Source organism: Elephas maximus, chromosome 1 (assembly GCF_024166365.1).
Source record: "Elephas maximus indicus isolate mEleMax1 chromosome 1, mEleMax1 primary haplotype, whole genome shotgun sequence".
In the NCBI taxonomy this organism is placed as follows: domain Eukaryota; kingdom Metazoa; phylum Chordata; class Mammalia; order Proboscidea; family Elephantidae; genus Elephas; species Elephas maximus.
The window spans coordinates 184805411-184823997 of NC_064819.1; the positions used below are offsets into that span (position 1 = coordinate 184805411).

Consider the following 18587-nt stretch of genomic DNA (forward strand, 5'->3'; position numbering starts at 1 on the left):
GTGTACAAATAGATATTACTATTTCAAGGAGCCTTACAATTTTTTTCTACGTAAAAAAGTATCCTTGGAGAATATGTAAAATTATTATATTTAATAAGAGGGAAAATTAAAGAGATGAAAGATGAAGCAAAAATAGAAAGGGAGGGGAAGAGGGACACCAAGATGAAGCTAAGGAGAGAAAAGAACCAAGAAAGGTTATGGAAATAGGAGAAGGAAGACAGAAGTAAACAAGAGCATGGGACCTTGAATTGCCAGGCAAGAGCCTTCTTGGAACTTAAATGTTTATGAGAAACACAAGTTATACATATGCTTTGCAATAACAGGTGATGGTAATGGGTGAAGATAAAGTGCATAGGCCTATGGCTTCTTATCCTGGCATTCTGACATCATCCAAATTTTCTGCTTTCCATGGCTTCAGTGAAATTATGTGCCAATGTGTATGTTAAGTTTTTCTGGGGAAATACTCAATGCTTCCATCAAATTTTGAAAAAAGTCCACAACCCCAAAACAGTTTAGAAACAACAGTTTAGAAACAGTTGAGAAACTGCAAAAAGATGGTGTTCCCACTTTTCTTTTATCCTCTCTATCTCTGCAGCACATCATTTCCTCCTCCCACCTGAGTCCATTTTGTCAGCCACAAATGAAGGAAGATCGCCTTCCTTAAGGGCTTGGTATTAAAATTTTTGCCATTAAGTAAGTGCATTTGGTCACTATTAACAGTTGCATGATGACTGGAAAAAGTCAAGGGAAAGCCACTACCATTTTACTTGAGCAACATGGAAAAAGTCTTGGAATATTGTATTTGTATTTATTAATATAAGTACGTAAGTTGGAACCAATTTAACAACAGGTGGCTTTATTTATTATTTACATTTATTATATTTGTTGTCCATATTGACTAACAGTTTAAAATTTCAGATAGACATGCTAAAGAAATAATTTTGGGGATTCCAAAATGATTTATTAGCCTCTCTATCCTTCAGATAATTTCCTTTAAAGATATAAATCAGACATTGCTTTGCTGCTTTACTTTTACAACTTCAGAAATTTGGTGCAGTGGTTTAGGATTAGCTCCAACACCTCGTCTTCCAGAAAGCCTTCCTTCTTTCTCCTCATATGGAGTTATGGGCTCCATCTCCTTCTAGTTGCCTGCAAATAACTGCAATAGCATTTAGCATATTCTTTTGGAGCCCTTTAAATTGTAAGTTCCTTGACAGCAATGATTATATCCTGCTTATCTTTGAATCCTCAGCTCCTAACACAGGCCCTAAATGGAGGAGGAGTCCTGTAAATAGTTACGGGGTCAGTTCAAGAATCAAGGTATTTCGATATTCTAGTTAGAAAATTCTAAAAACAGTCACCTTTCAAATACATACCTTTGATATCTGCCAAAGCATATAGATAAACATATTTTTGTATTGGCTCAGGGGTGAAGGATATCTGTATTATACATGTTAACCTTTAAATTCAAGGAATATTTTCCTCAGTCTAAAGAGAAAGATTTATTTAACAACCCTATGGTTAATTTAATTAATAAATCCAGCATAATTTACACTTTAATAATTATTTTACATGTTTCATAGTTAAAACTGACTAGATAACTACAAAGTCATTCCTCCATTTTAGATGGTGTCCCCAAACCAAAAAAAAAAAAAAAAGCGTAAGAAAAGACAAGATTAAAAATCTCTGCTGCTCCACTCTTTTCATATTCCCTTACACTCTCCAGGACTCACTGTAATTGCTTTTCCACTGTTACTTGATCTACGTTCTTCGTTCACCCTTTCCCACAGCTCCAGCTCTCGTTCAGCATTATCTAAATGATAAACTAGCATTTATCGACAACGGTGTCAGAGTTTACTAGCCATTGATTATTCCTCTTTCATCCCCTGTCAAATCACTATTTATTTCTCAGATAGTCAGACTTTACAGGTCAAACATAGACTACCCCTCCCCATCCTCTTTCATTTACTTTTCTTATAGATTAGTTCTGCAAAGGAAACATTGCACTCCAAGTGCTCTTCAGCATTATCTTTTCTATGCACCTCAATTAAAAAGCATAAAACCAAATCTGTTGCTGTTGAGTCGATTCTGACTTCGGGCAACCCTATGTGTTAACAGCGTAGAATTGCTATGTAGGGTTTTCTTGGCTGCGATCTTTATGGAAGCAGATCACTGGGCTTTTCTTCTGTGGTTCTACTGGTGATTTGAATTACCAACCTTTTGGTTAGTAGTTGAATGCAAACTATTTGCGTCACCCAGCGAAGTGCCCAAGAAGAAGTATAAAAAAAAAAAAAAGAAGTATAAGAATCCTTTAAGTTATCTAATCAGAATGTTCACAGTATTTTAACTAAGAAGTCAGTATAGTATAGTGAAACAGTTACGCAAAAGGCTATGTCACAACAGCCACTGGGAAAAAAAACTTTGTTTTGTCCCCAGTCAATTGTAATTCATTCAAAACTCACTTGGCTTTTGTGGCCACGGTGAGTGGACAGAGTGGGGATGAGGAGACTTCTGCAGTGAGCATTTGTCATTTCAAATGGGGGACTGTCCATATTTGAATCTTCTTCCTTTGATTAGGAAATTCCCCTTACATGACTTGGTGGGAGATATTGTTCTTTTCCCATACAAAACTGAAAGTGTCAGATAATTGCATTCCCAGCTTAGTGACAGTTTGGGCACAGGCATAGGACCTATGCTCACCTAACCAGAACCAGCTACCTGAAATTGTTCATCAGGAGATAGGGAGACAAAGAGGGATCAGGAGAGCGGAGACAGGAGTGGGGGTGACATCATCCAGGTTCAGCAGTAGCAATGTCATTGTTGGTGTCCAGTTTCTCATTCTGTGGTGGTGACCAGGGCATCCATGTTCTGAGATGGCAGTAGCAATGGTATCTTCAGTAGACTGGGATGTGATTTTGCTTGTGTTTCTGGCAATATAACCTTCCTTTATTTTTGCCTGTTCCCAGGCCTGGTTCTCCAGGCTTTCCAACAATTCTGTGTGCTACATAATATTATTGCAATAATTTTCTTTTCTGCTTAAACTGACCAGAATTTATTTCTGTCCCTTGCAACTAATAATCCCGACTGATACAGCTATCACTTACTGGGACTCTACTTTTTGCCCATGGACTTGACTTGCCTTAGTTCAATTCCTCTGCACCATCCTATAAAATCGGAATTATTTCCCTCATTTTATCTTCATTCTATAGAAGAAAATAAATTAAGGTTTAGAAACGTTAAATATAGACATTTTTTTTTCCCTGTTTTTCTTCAAACTTCAGCTTGTTTTGCAACATTCTATCCAGGAGAAGTAAACAAATTAAAAAAAAATCATATTCACAGTAGTGTTTTATGTTCTTTAAATTTTTCTTGTACCTGAGAGGGAGTTTTCATAAATTAAAGTCTTCAGTTTAGCTCTTGGTTGATCATTTTTATTGTAGAAATCAGGAGACAAGGCTTCTAGGCCCAGGTCAGTGTGAACTTAGGTCAGTCAGGCTCCTCTCTGGGATTCAGTTTCCTGGATGTACTGGGGAACACTACTTACATCTTCTGAAGCTAATAAAATTCATCAACATGCCAAAAACAAAGTTAAATTCCCCTTTTATCCACAACAGGAATACTCCTCAAGAAGAGATTTCTTTATTCTGGTATAGTATGCCTTCTAGGATAATCACTCCCAAAATACTACATACAATATATCAAATGACTCCAGGGTTTAGGCCAAATATTTCTTGCTCTCTGCTTTTAGTAAATCAAGGAAGGCCCATATCTAATTGCGCAGAAGCAGACATTTTGTTTATTGCAGGGTTTCTTAAGAACAATACTGCTGATGTGCTAGATCACGTAATTCTTTGTTGGGTGGGGGTGGAGGGGTGTCCTGTACATTGTACGGTATTTAGTCGCATCCCTGACCTTTACACAGTAGATACCAGTAGCACGACCACCCTACACATACCCTTTCATGACATGACAATCAAAAATATTTCCAGACTTTGCCAAATGGCCCCCATTGAGAAGCATTGGTTTATAGAAAGGAAAGGAGGCAGAAAGGAAAAAGAGAACCGTAAAAAATGCAAGCGAAGAATGACCCTGACTTGAGAACCTGAACAAAGACATAAATCTAATCCAAGTTTGAACACAAAGCATATTCTCTGTGATTGCTGTCTTCTTTTGTGCTGAAAGTCTCTATTACCTTCTGAGCCGTGTTTTGAACAAACTTTGGGTGAGTCATTGAGTTTCCGTACTTGGGAAAAACACCTAAGTTCCTTTACTTGGTTTCTCCTTTCTCAAAGAAACCAAGCAATAACCACAGGATACGGTGTTGTTAAGTGCTCAGGAGAAAGGACAGTGTGCCTCGCACTTTGACTTAGGGAGCCGTATACTAAAAACCCAAGCTAGAGATTGGGGACTTTTCACCCATGGCCCTCAGTTAATGTCAGAAAACTCCAAAAGTCAACAGAAAGTAAGCTAGAAGCTGAGCAATGGTCTCAGCTCCGGTGGTCACTTTTTTGTACAACGTAAATTCAAAGGGGCCTATCACCTGCAGAGGAGATACAAAAAAAAATGCATGTCCTTCAAATGCCCAGGCTGGAGAGATTCCAGCACCTCTGTATTGTACTTTTTCTACAGGTTATGAAGTATGCAATAAGACTTTGTCTTCTACCTGAAAAAGAGTTGGTTTCTCAGCTTAACCCTAAATAAATAGAGGTGGTCTGGGAAAGAGATAAAACTTTTATTTTTCAAAACATTCTCAAACTTTTTATGATCAAAGTTATTTATGTTTATAATGATAAAATTGGTAAACAACCTAAAAGCTCCAGAATTAGAAAGTAGTTCATCAAATTATGGACAATACTCTTGATAGACTATTATTTAGACATTTAAATTTATATTTATGAAGACTATGAAATGCTATGGAAAATATTATTCTATTTAGAAACAATTCTATTACTAAGTAAGAAAAAAAAGTAATAAAAATTTTTTTTAAATCATATCGTTGACCAGGAATCTCTTATCACTCTTTGTCTCTGGTAATCAAAGAGAAAAGAGGAAAAACATTCAGAAGAGCAGAAAAATCTTTTGGTAAAACCACACTGAAATCCTTATTCTGGAAATACAATAGTGAGAAAAGCAGAATATAAAGCTGTGGACATTTAAAAATTTATAAAATAACTGACAGTATAAAGTAGTAATATTTAACAAACAACACAAAAATGGCAGTAAATCTATGGGAATGCCATGAAAAAGAAGAAAAAAAATTATAGTGTAATTTCAAGCTCAACCAAAGAAAAGGGAATCCTGTAGCCACCAACAATGGGTAGAAAATGAAATTCATCACTATGTCAGTCACATAACAGAGAAAAAGAGATCGGAAATACAATATTTGATTTGGGGAAGGGACTAATAGTGATTTTTCCCTCTTCTTGCTGTTTTTTCTGTATTTTCCAAATTTCCTCTTATTGAGCATTACTTTGATAGTTAAAAATCCTTAAAAATTTAAAAACAATTCTATTACTAAGTAAGAAAAAGAAGTAATAAAATTTTTTTTTTAAATCATATCGTTGACCAGGAATCTCTTATCACTCTTTGTCTCTGATAATCAAAGAGAAAAGAGGAAAAACAATCAGAAGAGTAGAAAAATCTTCTGTTAAAACCACACTGAAATCCTTATTCTGGAAGTAAAATTATGGATTACTAGACCAAAGAAACTTTTGGCTTCAAATGAAAATTATAGCAAAGAGAGGTGAGGTTAAAGAGACTAAAGAAGCTTTTCGATGCTAAAAGGGGTTTCTTTACAGCAATCTGCTGAGGCCAAGCAGCATGGGGAAATTTAGGTCCTTCACATGTGAGCAAATGCCTTCTCCATATCATCTTTTGCTTAAAAAGCTTTCAAAGTCCTCAGCAGGGATGACCACAGCAAGAAGCCACACCAAAGGCTTCCTAGACAAGCAGTTTTCCTCTCTACAGCCAGTTAGGCGCCACAGCTGAGACGTTCTGAGCAAACTGGAGGCCCTTTCTCCTGTTATTGCAAATAAATGAAGATAATAGACCCATTTGGATATTTTGCTCTCTTTTGAGTCAACACTATTTTTGAATAACAAAAATATTTTCCAGATATGACCTTTTGCTGCATCAAGGGATAGATGAAAAAGGCATCTGTGGCTCTAACTCTACATGGTACCCCATTGTTTCATCCAGCAATAAAATGTTAGTGAAACAACAACAAAAAAGCTGCTTATTTTCCCTGACTAGTTAATGTGAAAAGAAAACACCTGTCTGTTTCAGCCTGAAAAAATGGTTTTAATATAGGGTCACAGAAAATTCAAAGGTTTTATAGCCCACTATAAAACAGCTCTTTGTCTTTCCCACTAATTCCCTAGTGTCACATTTAACAAAACAAGGAAACTACAGATAGTAGAGGTGTTTGCCAATTAGCCTTCCAAGCCATAAATAACATTCGGTTTTGCTCACCTACAAATATTAAGGCAGCTTATCAATGTTTAAGCCCCTTCCTCTTTGTAATGGTTGCTAACATTTTAACCCAGGCAAATTAAGAATTTTTTTCTTTCCTGTCTTCTTACATTGACAGAGTACACATTCATAAGATTCTATTATCAGATTTCATGGTATAAAGAGTGGGGCATCGCCTAAACACCCATTTGTGACCTGCAAGTCTCTGTTTTGGGAGATGTATCTGCTTTATGCTTTCCTTGTTTTGCTTTCTCTTAGTGATAGTTCCAGTTCTAACTGCCCAGGAAGATGTAGCTGTGATTCCCTGCAGTCGGTGCAATGCTACAGACTAATTGAGGTACCCTCCCGTATTCCTTCCACCACCAAGAGGCTCTACATCAGCCACAGCAAAATTAAACACCTGCAGGTAACCATGTCATTCTTCTCTCAAGTTGCTGCAATTTTATTTTGTGAGGGGCAGACGCAGGGTTGTTAAACTTGATCTAAATAATCATAAAGTAGTTTGCACTAGCTCCCTGCTTGCTCTGTACAGCTGAGATGGGTATATTCTTTTGGATATTTTCTTTTAGGGAAGTAGAAAAAAAATGTCAGAATGTATGGTAATGCTTTATTTTAAATTTTTTCCAAAAGTTAAAAAATTACATTGCTGCAAAATAAGAGGAAAGAAATGGCTCTTTCTTCAATAAACATGGTATGCAAGCTTATTGCCATTTTATGTCACTAGGATTTAAGAGAAATCCTAAATATTTATAACATCAAAAGACTATCAAGATGAACCCAGCATAGCAGAATAATTCATCCAAAACCTACATACCAGCCAGATGTCATTGTCTTTGTAGAAACCTATATGAAGGAAATGCATGTTTTTTGTTTTCTCCAGTTAACTCGGTTCTCATTCTGTATGCTTTTAATTATGGCTTTGATTTTTATGCTCACCTATTCAGCCCTGGTGGTGCAGTGGTTAAGAGCTGCTAACCAAAAGGTCAGCAGTGTAAATCCACCAAGTACTCCTTGGAAACCCTATGGGGCAGTTCTACTCTGTCCTATAAAGTCACTATGAGTTGGAATCAACTCAAAGGCAATGGATTTTATTGAGAGGGTACTGGAAAGAGTGCTATGGATTTGTCTGACTTCTATAACATGAAGGAACTTTTTATCTTTGGCCTTTGGTATTTTGAAAGTTATCAAAGAGACTAGGGTTGTCATCCTAGTTTTCTTAGTGACTAGAGATACGCCCATCTTAGGCAAGCAATTAAAAATCTCTGAGCCTCAAACTTTTAGCCTGTATGAGGTGAGAGGTGGGGTTAGATAGGTAAACCCAGGACCCATAGATGGAAAATTCTATGGCTCTTTGATTTTGCCATTGGTAGTTCCTGCTTCTTCTCATAGATCCAAATCCTAAGAAAATGCCTCTCTGTGATAGGTGCAGAGAGAGGTAGCAGGTGAGTGTACTTTTCCTTCAAATGGAGATATCTATCCCCCACACCTTTTTTGTGATTAAGAATTTTTAATGTATTATATAATCACAGATAGTTTAAAATATGTAGCATGGCATTTATTTTGAGGCTTAATAAGCACAATTGCTTAGTCTTTGCTTGTTTACTTCCCTTTTCTAACCCAGTAGTGCCTAATGCCAGATGGCAAATCTGATCCTGATCAGTCTAAGTGTTCAAGTAAGACACCTGGTTAAAGGGTAAGGTGCTTAAATATTTGCTTTCAGGACTGCAGATGCCTAGTGAGCTGGAGTGTCAGCTAAGCCTAGTAATGATCCTATGCTGCTGCTTAGCAGCCAATAAAATTAAGCTATACCACTCATTACCTTCAATTATTGGATGAGTCAATTTGCCATTGGTTGAGGTTTATTGAACGGCAGTACTGCTGCTTCCCTGACTTTAACCCATTTAATTGTCTCTTGGGAGGATAGTTGACAACAGAAAAGTTAGTAAAAGATAGGATTCTTTTGTTAAGGAAATGAAATGTCTGAGCAATGATATACTTCTCTTTTAAAAACCCTTAGGTTTTAAATGACCGCAATGTATATTCTGTTTATTTGGTTTGAACTAAAGAATCAGGTACCTATATTTAAAAAAACAAAACAAAACCTTAGAACAGATCTTCAGATTAATAGAAACAGAAATTATATTGTGTGTTTGTGACAATTAAAATGTTTTATTACTTGTTCATATAATTCAACTGTGTTTAGGGCTACAAATGCTGTTTGAGCTGGAGATAAACAAAAAATTCACAGTCCCTGTCCTCAAGTAAAGAGAAACTTTATTGATCCATATATCCATAAAAATTCCTACTTCTCTGAGGTTAACGCTATCTGGATATAGCATTCTTTATTTGTTCTTCTGTGCTTCTGGTCCCTTCCCTTCCGATTCAGTTTTTCTCCATTACAAGTCTTGTATTTTCTTGGGTGGTTTCAGTATTTACTCGTGTGACCTGTCGAATATCCTAGGTTCACACAGATCCTGAACTCATAAAAAGTTATCTATCTACATTTCCGTTTCACCTCAGCTATCTTCCTGGTTATCATAATGTTCATTGCCACCTGGAACTCCTCTACTCATAAAATCCTGAATTCCTGTATTGACTCTGATTATCTCCTTTCCTTTCAGCTATCACACTCAACACTTACCTTTCCAACTCATGGAGACTTCTAACCCTAAATCTACTCATGTTTGCCCAGACAGTCAATTTATTTCTTATCTATCTTCTTTCTCTACCCCTTCGCTCTCTGAACCCCACAATGAATTACCTCAGCACCTGTCCAGCAAAGCCTTATTCCTGAATTATGGTGATAATTTGCCTTTCTTACTCCTATACCTGGACAGATGGATGCTGCTGGAGAGGATCACACAATCACATGGTTTGGAACCACCACAAATTCAAGGTCTCCAACCTCAGCTGGACCTTCAGTGTCACCCATCTATTCCTTTACTTCTCCTTGGCCTGTTTCTTACTACATTTCCCTCAATACCTTCAGAAACTTTGGTACAGTCTTTGAGCTACCTACTCAATCACTGCCTTCCTCATTCTCAACAAATGGCTTACCTCCCATTTTATTGACAAATGATGACAAAGCTGAGGTCACTAGTCTCTATTTACTTCCGTAAATTCTTTCCCCATGACAGAAAGGATGAGATGTCTCTCCTTCTATTCAAGGACACCCCTTCTCCCATGCCTTTGATTCCATCCCTCTCCCCTCTCCCTGGACCTTGCTCTGTTATTCCCCCCACCCCGCATCTTTAGGAGCTCTTTCTTTACTAGATCTTTGTTCTCAGCCTATAAATATGCCCCTCCATTACAATAAAAGTAAAATTCTTTAAATTCTGTCTCCTCTTGCTACTGTCTCCCTTTACTTTCAAAATTTATTTTTCCACTTCTTCACCTTCCATTTATTCATTGCTGTCTGGTTGAACACCTTTTCATGTGGTTTTTAACCATTTGTCTATCTTCTCTGGAAAAACGTCTTTGCAAGTATTTTGCCCATTTTTTAATTGAATATTAGTCATTTTGAAACCCTGGTGGCATAGTGGTTAAGTGCTACGGCTGCTAACCAAAGGGTTGGCAGTTCGATGGCACTGGGTGCTAGGATTAGTCATTTTATTATCAAGTTGTAAGAGTTCTTTATATATTCTAGGTACAAATCCCTTACCTGATACATGATTTACAATTTACTTTTCCCATTCTGTGGGGTTGTCTTTTCACTTTTTTGGTGGTGTCCTTTGGAGCACAAAAGTTTATTTCGATGAACTCCAATTTATCTATTTTTTCTTTTGTTGCTTGTGCCATCATATCTAAAAAGACTTTACCTAAACCAACGTCATGAAAAGTTATGCCTTTATTTTCTTCTAAGAGTTTTATAGTTTTAGCTCTTATATTTAGGTATATAACCCATTTGAGTTTATTTTTTGTATGGTGAAAAGAAGTTCAACTTCATTTTTTTTATCCTCTGACCTTTTCTATCACTATTTATAATTCATGCTTTACTTTCAAATTGCTTAACTGTGTTGAATAAATGAAAGAAGTGATGAGCAACTAAGTTTGCATGTGATACCAAATGAATACTGTGCTTGGTAACCGGAGTCACTCCTATTTTCAAGACTGTAGATTGAGTTCAGTTCTTTGTGTCTACATATGCAATGCACAGATCAGTTCATCTTGTCTCTTGAACTGTTGCAAGCCAAAGTGGTACGTCCTCTTCAAAGGCAGAGGGTGAATAAGGATGTGGTTATGGTGCATTCCATTAAAACAATAGCAGAGGCTCCTTTAAATCCCTCCTGGGTAAAAAACACATATATAATATAAATACGGCTGATTACTGGGTGGAGGGGAAGGAGGAGAGAGGGTTATGGGTGATTTTTACATTCTCTTCATACTTTACAGAATTTTAAAAATTTTTCACAGAGAACAAGTATTGTTAGTCAGAAAAAAAATCCCAACATGGTTTTACAAACTCCTTGCTGGCTTGGTTCACACAAGTCTGGGCACCCGGGGAGTGGAAGAGACACACTTTAAGGGTATGTCAGCTTCATGTGTATGTTGGACCTACAGGAAGCCCAGAAAGGCTGTGTGGCCCTCAAACCTTTAGGGCAGGGCCCGCACAAACTGAAACCAGAAACAAAGCCTTTCATCTGGAAGTCAGCAAAGCTGCCCCCGAGCTTGGCTTTACTTGCTTTGATTTTTAAGCAGCACTGAAAAAAAGCGGCTAGCAGCCCCAAGGTTAGCTCTAGGGCAAAAGCATCTCTTTCCACATTTCTCAACAACAGCCCTACTTAGGCAATGGAAATGGAAGAACAGGTCTTGCAGACTTTTTTTCCCTTAGTCAGCTCTGCAAGCGCAACTGAAAAGTTAAAAATCGGTGGGTGTCTTTTTCACTGTTTGTGCTACCAGACTTTAGATCCCTCAGCTAAATGGGTATTATAGTAGTAAGGCTAAAAATGTATACTTCGGAATAAGATAAACCTGGGTGGAAAGCTTAATTCTTCCACTTGCTAGCAGGTATATTTGGACATGTTATTTCTCAAGCTTTAGTTCCTCTCTCTGAAAGAGGAATAATCATACTCACAGGGCTTTGTAAGGATTAAACGTAGTAATTAAAGAAATGGTAGCTATTTTCACTAATAATAATCAAAAGTAATTTGTATTGACTCTGACAAAAAGAAAAATGTTTTCTATGTTTGATAAAGGAAAACAACTATTCATTGTTAAAAAATATGAAGTGTATTTACTGTTTACACCAACCCATATACTTTGCAAATAGAGATAAAGAAAAACCGAATCTCTGATGCCAAACTTCATTTGTCTAATCCCAGAATAAATTGCCTATTAAGACCCATGTCATCTCTGAAATTTACTGTGTAGTCAGCAATCTTTTAGGGTTGTGGTCAGTCAGATAGGAGTAGAGGTATTAGTAACACCAAGTTCTTCTTCCGGGAGATCAACAGTCTAAGAAATAAAGAGCTATGTCTGGAGTCACTTTTGACTTTCTATTAAAGGGAAGCCAAGAAAAGGCACTTCAGAATGGAAAGTAGATAAAAGAATATTGGGTCTTGGGCAGGTCACTTAACTCCATTGGGAATAAAATTCTCTATTCCTTTAATAGGAACTTTGGGCTAGATAATCTCTAGAATCTCTACTTCTCTAAAACTCTACAATTTTGTGTTCAAATCTCAAGCCTTTTTTGAAAACCTTAATTCTAGACCAAATGCAGTAGAAAGTACATTAGAAAATGGTATAGCTAAGTAAGAATGGGTTTTGGAGTCCAACCACTCATTTTAAAATTCTTAACTCCTCCACTTACTATATCCTAGTTTCCTCAATTATAAGCCACTGTCGATGAAAGCAAATTTGCAGCTGTTGAGGAAATTAATCATATTATAAAAAGCACTTGGTACGTGTAAAGACTCAACAAACGTAAGAATAAAATTGCTATTATTTTTGAGGCTAGGACTAATCAATACAACTGATTCATCATTAGGGAAATATCAACTGTTCGCAGCAATATATAATCAGAAGCAGTTGCTAAAACTATCAAGGTTAAAACAAAAACAAGTCTGTTTATGGAAATTTTGACATGGGAATCTTCCAATAGTATAACATATTAGGAGATGCTTTAAAATATACCATGATTTACATTACACGTCCTCCCAAAAGGTACATACCTGCAATAATATGCAATGCAAAGTTAACCCACTTTTAAGGTGTTGATCATGCACAGGTATTATAAAAGGACCCAACTACATAATTTAATCAAATATCTAGAAATTGTAGAAAGGCATATATAAAATTGTGCACTGAAAATCCCAGCTTAATTGAATTCTAAAGCAGATTGAAATTTTTGTAAAGATTTATCAAGCTGGAGAAAACCTGGAACAATTCCTTTTTCTGCCTACACCTGACCTTACTCTTGAAACCAAATATGAAGGATTACATCATCCAAGAGGTAGATGTGAAACTTGGAAGTTGGCAGATATGTGGAGAGATAGGGGTACTTGAGATTGCAAAGTACGGAGAAAGTATATGGGATTTGGCAGTTACCTAACTTCTAGGGGAGGTGTATCATTAGGTCTGGTGTATACGTGCATGGACTCCTTGCTTTACAGTGATGGAGATACATGTATACTATTTGTTTCTTCACTGATCCTTCTTGTCAGTGAGTACAAGCTGCACCAAGTTTTGGGTAAGGGTCAAGAAGCATAGATTTCCAAAATATAGCTGAAAATATTTCTCAGGCATATCCTGATCATAACTGTATCTGGGGCATTCAAATTTTACTTCTATCATTTAAATTTTTTAAAATGTAATTCATAATTTAAAAACTCCAAACAATACAAAATGTAAATAGACAGTTAAAACCCCTTGTGATCTAACTTACTAGAGGTAGCATTTATAGTTTGGTGAAAAGATTTCAGGTTCTTTCAATTTTTGGTTATTATAAGATGATGCAACAAAGAACATCCTATTGCATAAATCATTGTGGAATTTGTAAATAACTTCAGCCTAGAAGTGGACTTGCTGGGTCAGGGAGCATGAAGCAAAAGTTGGCCAATATATATGCCTCCCAATAGTGTGTGAAAGTACTTAGTATATTTTCAATGCCTTACACTGATGTTAGCCATAGTAAATAAAAATAGCCAGGACCTGAGTTTCAATCCCTTTCCAAGAGAAAATTTTAAAAAATCCTAAAGGGAAAACAAAAAGTATCATTAGTGTTGTAATGCTAACGTATATGGTATTTTTTCACAACAGTCTTAATTGATTGCTTTTCTTCCCCTTCTCTCTCCTTGACTTTTTTGTAGCTAACTAACTTTACCCAAATGCTAGCTTTGGAAGATTTTATTCTGCTGGCCAGTGGAACAGAGTCAGTAGAAAACGACACTTTCAAAACTCTGAGTACCTTGAAGACCTTGGAACTCTGGAAAAATAAGTTAAGACGAGTCCCCACTGCTCTTCCAGCCAGTCTTGAAGTGCTAAGACTAAATGATAATTCAATACATGTCTTACATGGATCAGATTTTGAAGGACTGAAGAAATTAAAAATCCTTGAACTTAAAAACAACCTAATCTCTTCCTTTTCTCCCAGCGTGCTCTCCTCTCTTGTCAGTTTGCAAAGGTTAATGATGGATGGCAACAATATGGAGTCTGTGGCTGGCCCACTGCCACTGCCCCATCTGGAATATATGAGTTTGGAGAATAATAAGCTACATCTCATACCAGGTAGCTTCTTTACTTCTGTTCAGTCTTTGCAGTTTCTTAGTTTCAGTGGTAATTTACTGACTAAAATCCCTACTAATCTGCCAAAATCCTTGCTATCTTTAAAGATGGAGAGAAACCAGCTCAAAGTGGTAAGGTTTCGAGATATGAAACACTTGGAGAATCTTTCCCATCTTTACCTGTCAGAAAACTCACTTTCTTCTGTAGATGGGGCACAGCTTCTTGCCAATTTAACTACTCTTGAGTTGTCCCAAAACCAGCTTCAGATGTTGCCCCTCAGACTACCAGCAAGGCTACAAAAACTTGATTGTAGCAATAATCTGATTCAGAAAGTGACAGTGGAAGATTTCCAGGACCTGCGAGACTTGAAACATTTGTTTCTGGACAACAACATTGTCAGCTTGTTCGAAGCTGGAGCTCTGCAGAGGTGTTCTCAGCTCTCCAACCTGGCCCTGGAGCAGAACCTGCTGTTGTCTATACCACTAAGGCAAGTGAGCATTATCAGTTATTGTAGCCACTATAAAATTTTCCAAAGATTGGGGCAATTAAACATCGTACAAGCAAGAAAATGAGCCAGACCACAAGGCTATACAAGGGTTTAGGAATAGAAGTTTTAAATGAGGATTTGAAATCTCTAGCCCTCAAGCTGAATACCACACTAAATTTATCTTGCATGTGGGATGAGATACCAACAGGTGATAGCTATATTTGAAAATATGCAATGCCGCTTTTGGGAAGTGTGCTAATAATCATAAAACAGGGATATTACTTCATGAAATTAGTCTCCTTGTGTTTCTTAGCTTTCTTTCCCTAGTTGTAAAAAGTATGTTTTGGTTTCTACTTATACGGCCTAGGTCAATCAACAGGCACCTTAACCACTAGCAAATTAAGGACATCGGGAAAAAATGAGGGAAAAAACATAAGAGACTGTATGTTGTTTTATTTCTCATTTTACAGATTAGGCTTAGAGATATTTAGAAACTTGCTCAAAGTCACAGTGGCAATAAATGGAGAGTCAGAATTTGAACACAGGTAGTCTAACTCTGGAACCCTGATGGTGCAGTGGTTAAGTGTTCAGCTGCTAACCAAAAGGTCAGCAGTTCAAATCAACCAGCCGCTCCTTGGAAATCCCATGGGACGGTTCTACTCTGTCCTATAGGGTCGCTAAGAGTTGGAATCGACTTAATGACAACAGGTTTGATTTTTTTTTTTTTTTAGTCTAACTCCAGAGCCAGGAGATTAGGGGATTTTAACCGCTGCATAATCCTGCCTCTGAGATTTACTCTACTGTCAACAGTACTAAACTACCTTAGAATTTTGGATGTCCAAGACCTTGTTGTTGCTTTTTGCCACTTCACATTTCACCAATCTGCCTAGGGACAAATATAAATTACATCATCTCTTCTTTATTTATTTTGGATAATTCAAATCCAGAATAGCTTTCTACAACCTAACCTAGTTAATATTTTATCTTACTTATGCACAAGTGCCATCTACTGGCTAAATGAGGTCTGCTACTATTTATTCAAGGAATAACATTTCTAGAGACATGTTTATTTTAGAATCTGGGGCTACCTTTTAATATAGATCAGATTTATAAAGACAAATCACATCAAAGCAATACATGCCTGCCAAAAAGTCGCACACTAGGATTGTTAGTGATTTCTCTTACAATGTCATTTTGGTTATAAGTTCCATGGACTCAAAAAGAAACAAAGGGAAAAAAATAAGAAAGAAAGAAGGAAAGCAAAGAGCACTTCTAAGACTAGGCACAGTTTTTGAATTCTCATCACGAATAATTAAATACGAATAATCATATTTGTTTAAATGTAAACTTTGTTCATTTTCATTATTTAATATTTATTATGTAACTTCCATGTACTGAGCACTTTCACCTGTAGAGTAATACTCAAAACAATTCTATTACCATTTTAAAGATGAAAAATCAGAAGCTTTAAGAGACTAAATAATTTACCTACAGCCACAACAATTGTAAGGATGGCGCAGGACCGGGCAGTGTTTTATTCTGTTGTGCGTAGGGTCGACGCCACCTAACAACAACAGCCACATAGAAGGGCCTAGGTTAGATCTCGTCTTTTTTTAAAATAATTTTTATGGTGCTTTAAGTGAAAGTTTATAAATCAAGTCAGTCTCTCACACAAAAGCTTACATACACCCTGCTAAATACCCTGCTACATACTCACAATTATTCTCCCCCTAATGAGACAGCCTGCTTTCTCCCTCCACTCTCACTTTTCATGTCCATTTTGCCAGCTTCTAACCCCCTCTAGCCTCCCATCTCCCCTCTAGGCAGGAGATGCCAACATAGTCTCAAGTGTCCACCTGATCCAAGAAGCTCACTTCTCACCAGCATCCCTCCCCAACCCATTGTCCAGTCCAATCCGTGTCTGAAGAGTTGGCTTCAGGAATGGTTCCTGTCCTGGGCCAACAGAAGGTCTGGGGGCCATGACCACTGGGGTCCTTCCAGTCTCAGTCAGATCATTAAGTCTGGTCTTTTTATGAGAATTTGGGGTCTGCATCCCATTGCTCTCCTGCTCCCTCAGGGGTTCTCTGTTGTGTTCCCTGTCAGGGCAGTCATTGGTTGTAGCCAGGCACCATTTAGTTCTTCTGGTCTCAGAACGATGTAGTCTCTGGTTCATGTGGCCCTTTCTATCTCTTGGGCTCATAATTGCCTTGTGTCCTTGGTGTTCTTCATTCTCCTTTGCTCCAGGTGGGTTGAGACCAATTGATGCATCTTAGATGGCTGCTTGCTAGCGTTTAAGACCCCGGACGCCACTCTTCAAAGTGGGATGCAGAATGTTTTCTTAATAGATTTTATTATGCCAATTGACTTAGATGTCCCCTGAAACCATGAGAACCCAAGTCTTTATAAGCAGAATTTTTTTTTTTTATCTTTGGTTTACTCTACCCTATTTTTCCACCGCTATGCTGCCTTGCCCTCTACAGTGGGAAGAGTGTCTTGTTTACTGTTACACAGTCTATTAATAGTTCATCTTTCCTTGAAAAACAGATATACTTAAGAGATTTTCTGTACATCTTTTCGTGATGCACCTTAGGTAAGCTAGTAGGCATGGGCACAAAATTATGTTGTCTTAGGGACTAACTTCAAATTGATTTAATTATCGACTGTTAACATGTATGAAGTGATTTTTCCTGGTATATTAATCTACCTTGTACAATTTATTCCCACCAACAGTATATAAGTTCTCACCCTCGGTAGCCATAAGTTTTAAAACTTAAAATCAAAACCATTTTCTAATTTGATAAATAAAAACAGTGCATCATTTTTTTCATTTACATTTTGTATTCTTACAAAACACTTTTTCACATTTTATCTGACATTTTTATTTCTCCTTCTATAAATTACTGGTTTATGACCTTGGCCAATGTAAAAGTTGGATTCTTAGTGTTTTTCTTATCAATTTGTTTGGGCGGTATTCACATTTGACATTAAAAAAAATTAAAGAATTTTATGAATAAAACTCACAAAAATTAGCATTAGAAAATAAGACCTATGAAAAAGGTTAAAGACCTACAGAATAAGGCTAAGGTTTGTGCTTATAATTAGTTTTTTTTTTTTAAGATAAATCTTGTGTTCCAATCTCAGAGAGACAGAACTGTACAGAAAAGGCAGATGTTGCTCAATTCATGTTGCCTTGGCTATTGTGAAGTGGTAGTCACAGCCTGCTCTCACATCAGGTTTCCATGTTTTGCAGGCTCCCGGGGACCTTAGCCAGGCTGGACCTAAAAGGCAATGCCATCCAAGATATTGCTGAGAGGGAGCTCAAGGATCTAAAGCAGCTTCAGGTTCTAAACCTTAGGAACAACAAGATCTCTGCCTTAGACCTCAAAGCCTTGGAGGGTCTGCCCCGCCTCAGACACCTGTACCTGGATGGAAATCCATGGAATTGCACTTGCAGTCTCCTAAGAGCTAGGGAGGTCCTGAAAGCCAAGGGCACAGATGTGAGGGGAGGACAATGTGCAGCTCCAGCTGAACGACGAGGGGAGAGCTGGATGTCTTCCAAGAAGATCATGAGGCAATGTGAGCATCACTTACACCTGACGGAGAAAAGCAAAGAGGCAAAAAAGAAATCAAAACCTGAAGATCACCCCAGCATCAGAATCAACATGGACGATGATTATTACGATTACGAAATAGATTAAGTATGAGCTTTGCTTACAGCTTAAAATTAACATGCACCCTCTGAAGCAGAAAAAAACTATACATTTAGATATGCAAGAATTTTTTTTTTATTTTAATGAAATGAGTGTTAAGTTGAGGTGGGGGTAGAAATTAGAAAGGAGGAGCAATAAGAAGACATTAAGATTTCTTCCATTTCAAAGTAATTTGTGTTTTATATTGAAATCTAGAC

The 18587-nt window shown here is 37.2% G+C and overlaps 1 protein-coding gene across 1 annotated transcript; it reads left to right on the forward strand.

The window, feature by feature from the left end:
* Nucleotides 1-6688: 6688 nt before the first annotated feature.
* On the forward strand, nt 6689-18378 carry LOC126071373 (nephrocan). The gene is made up of 3 exons (XM_049875566.1): nt 6689-6877; nt 13779-14680; nt 17931-18378. The coding sequence occupies exons 1-3, from the start codon at nt 6689-6691 to the stop codon at nt 18376-18378; spliced, it is 1539 nt and encodes a 512-aa protein (XP_049731523.1).
* The last annotated feature ends 209 nt before the right edge of the window (nt 18379-18587 follow it).

What these genes read in the sequence shown, in the direction of transcription:
- LOC126071373 (XM_049875566.1), top strand. Translation starts at nt 6,689, where the DNA reads ATGTATCTGCTTTATGCTTTCCTTGTTTTGCTTTCTCTTAGTGATAGT. An exon ending in GCAAAATTAAACACCTGCAG is followed by an intron (nt 6,878 to 13,778) that starts GTAACCATGTCA and finishes ACTTTTTTGTAG; the next exon opens with CTAACTAACTTTACCCAAAT. An exon ending in CTGTTGTCTATACCACTAAG is followed by an intron (nt 14,681 to 17,930) that starts GCAAGTGAGCAT and finishes CATGTTTTGCAG; the next exon opens with GCTCCCGGGGACCTTAGCCA.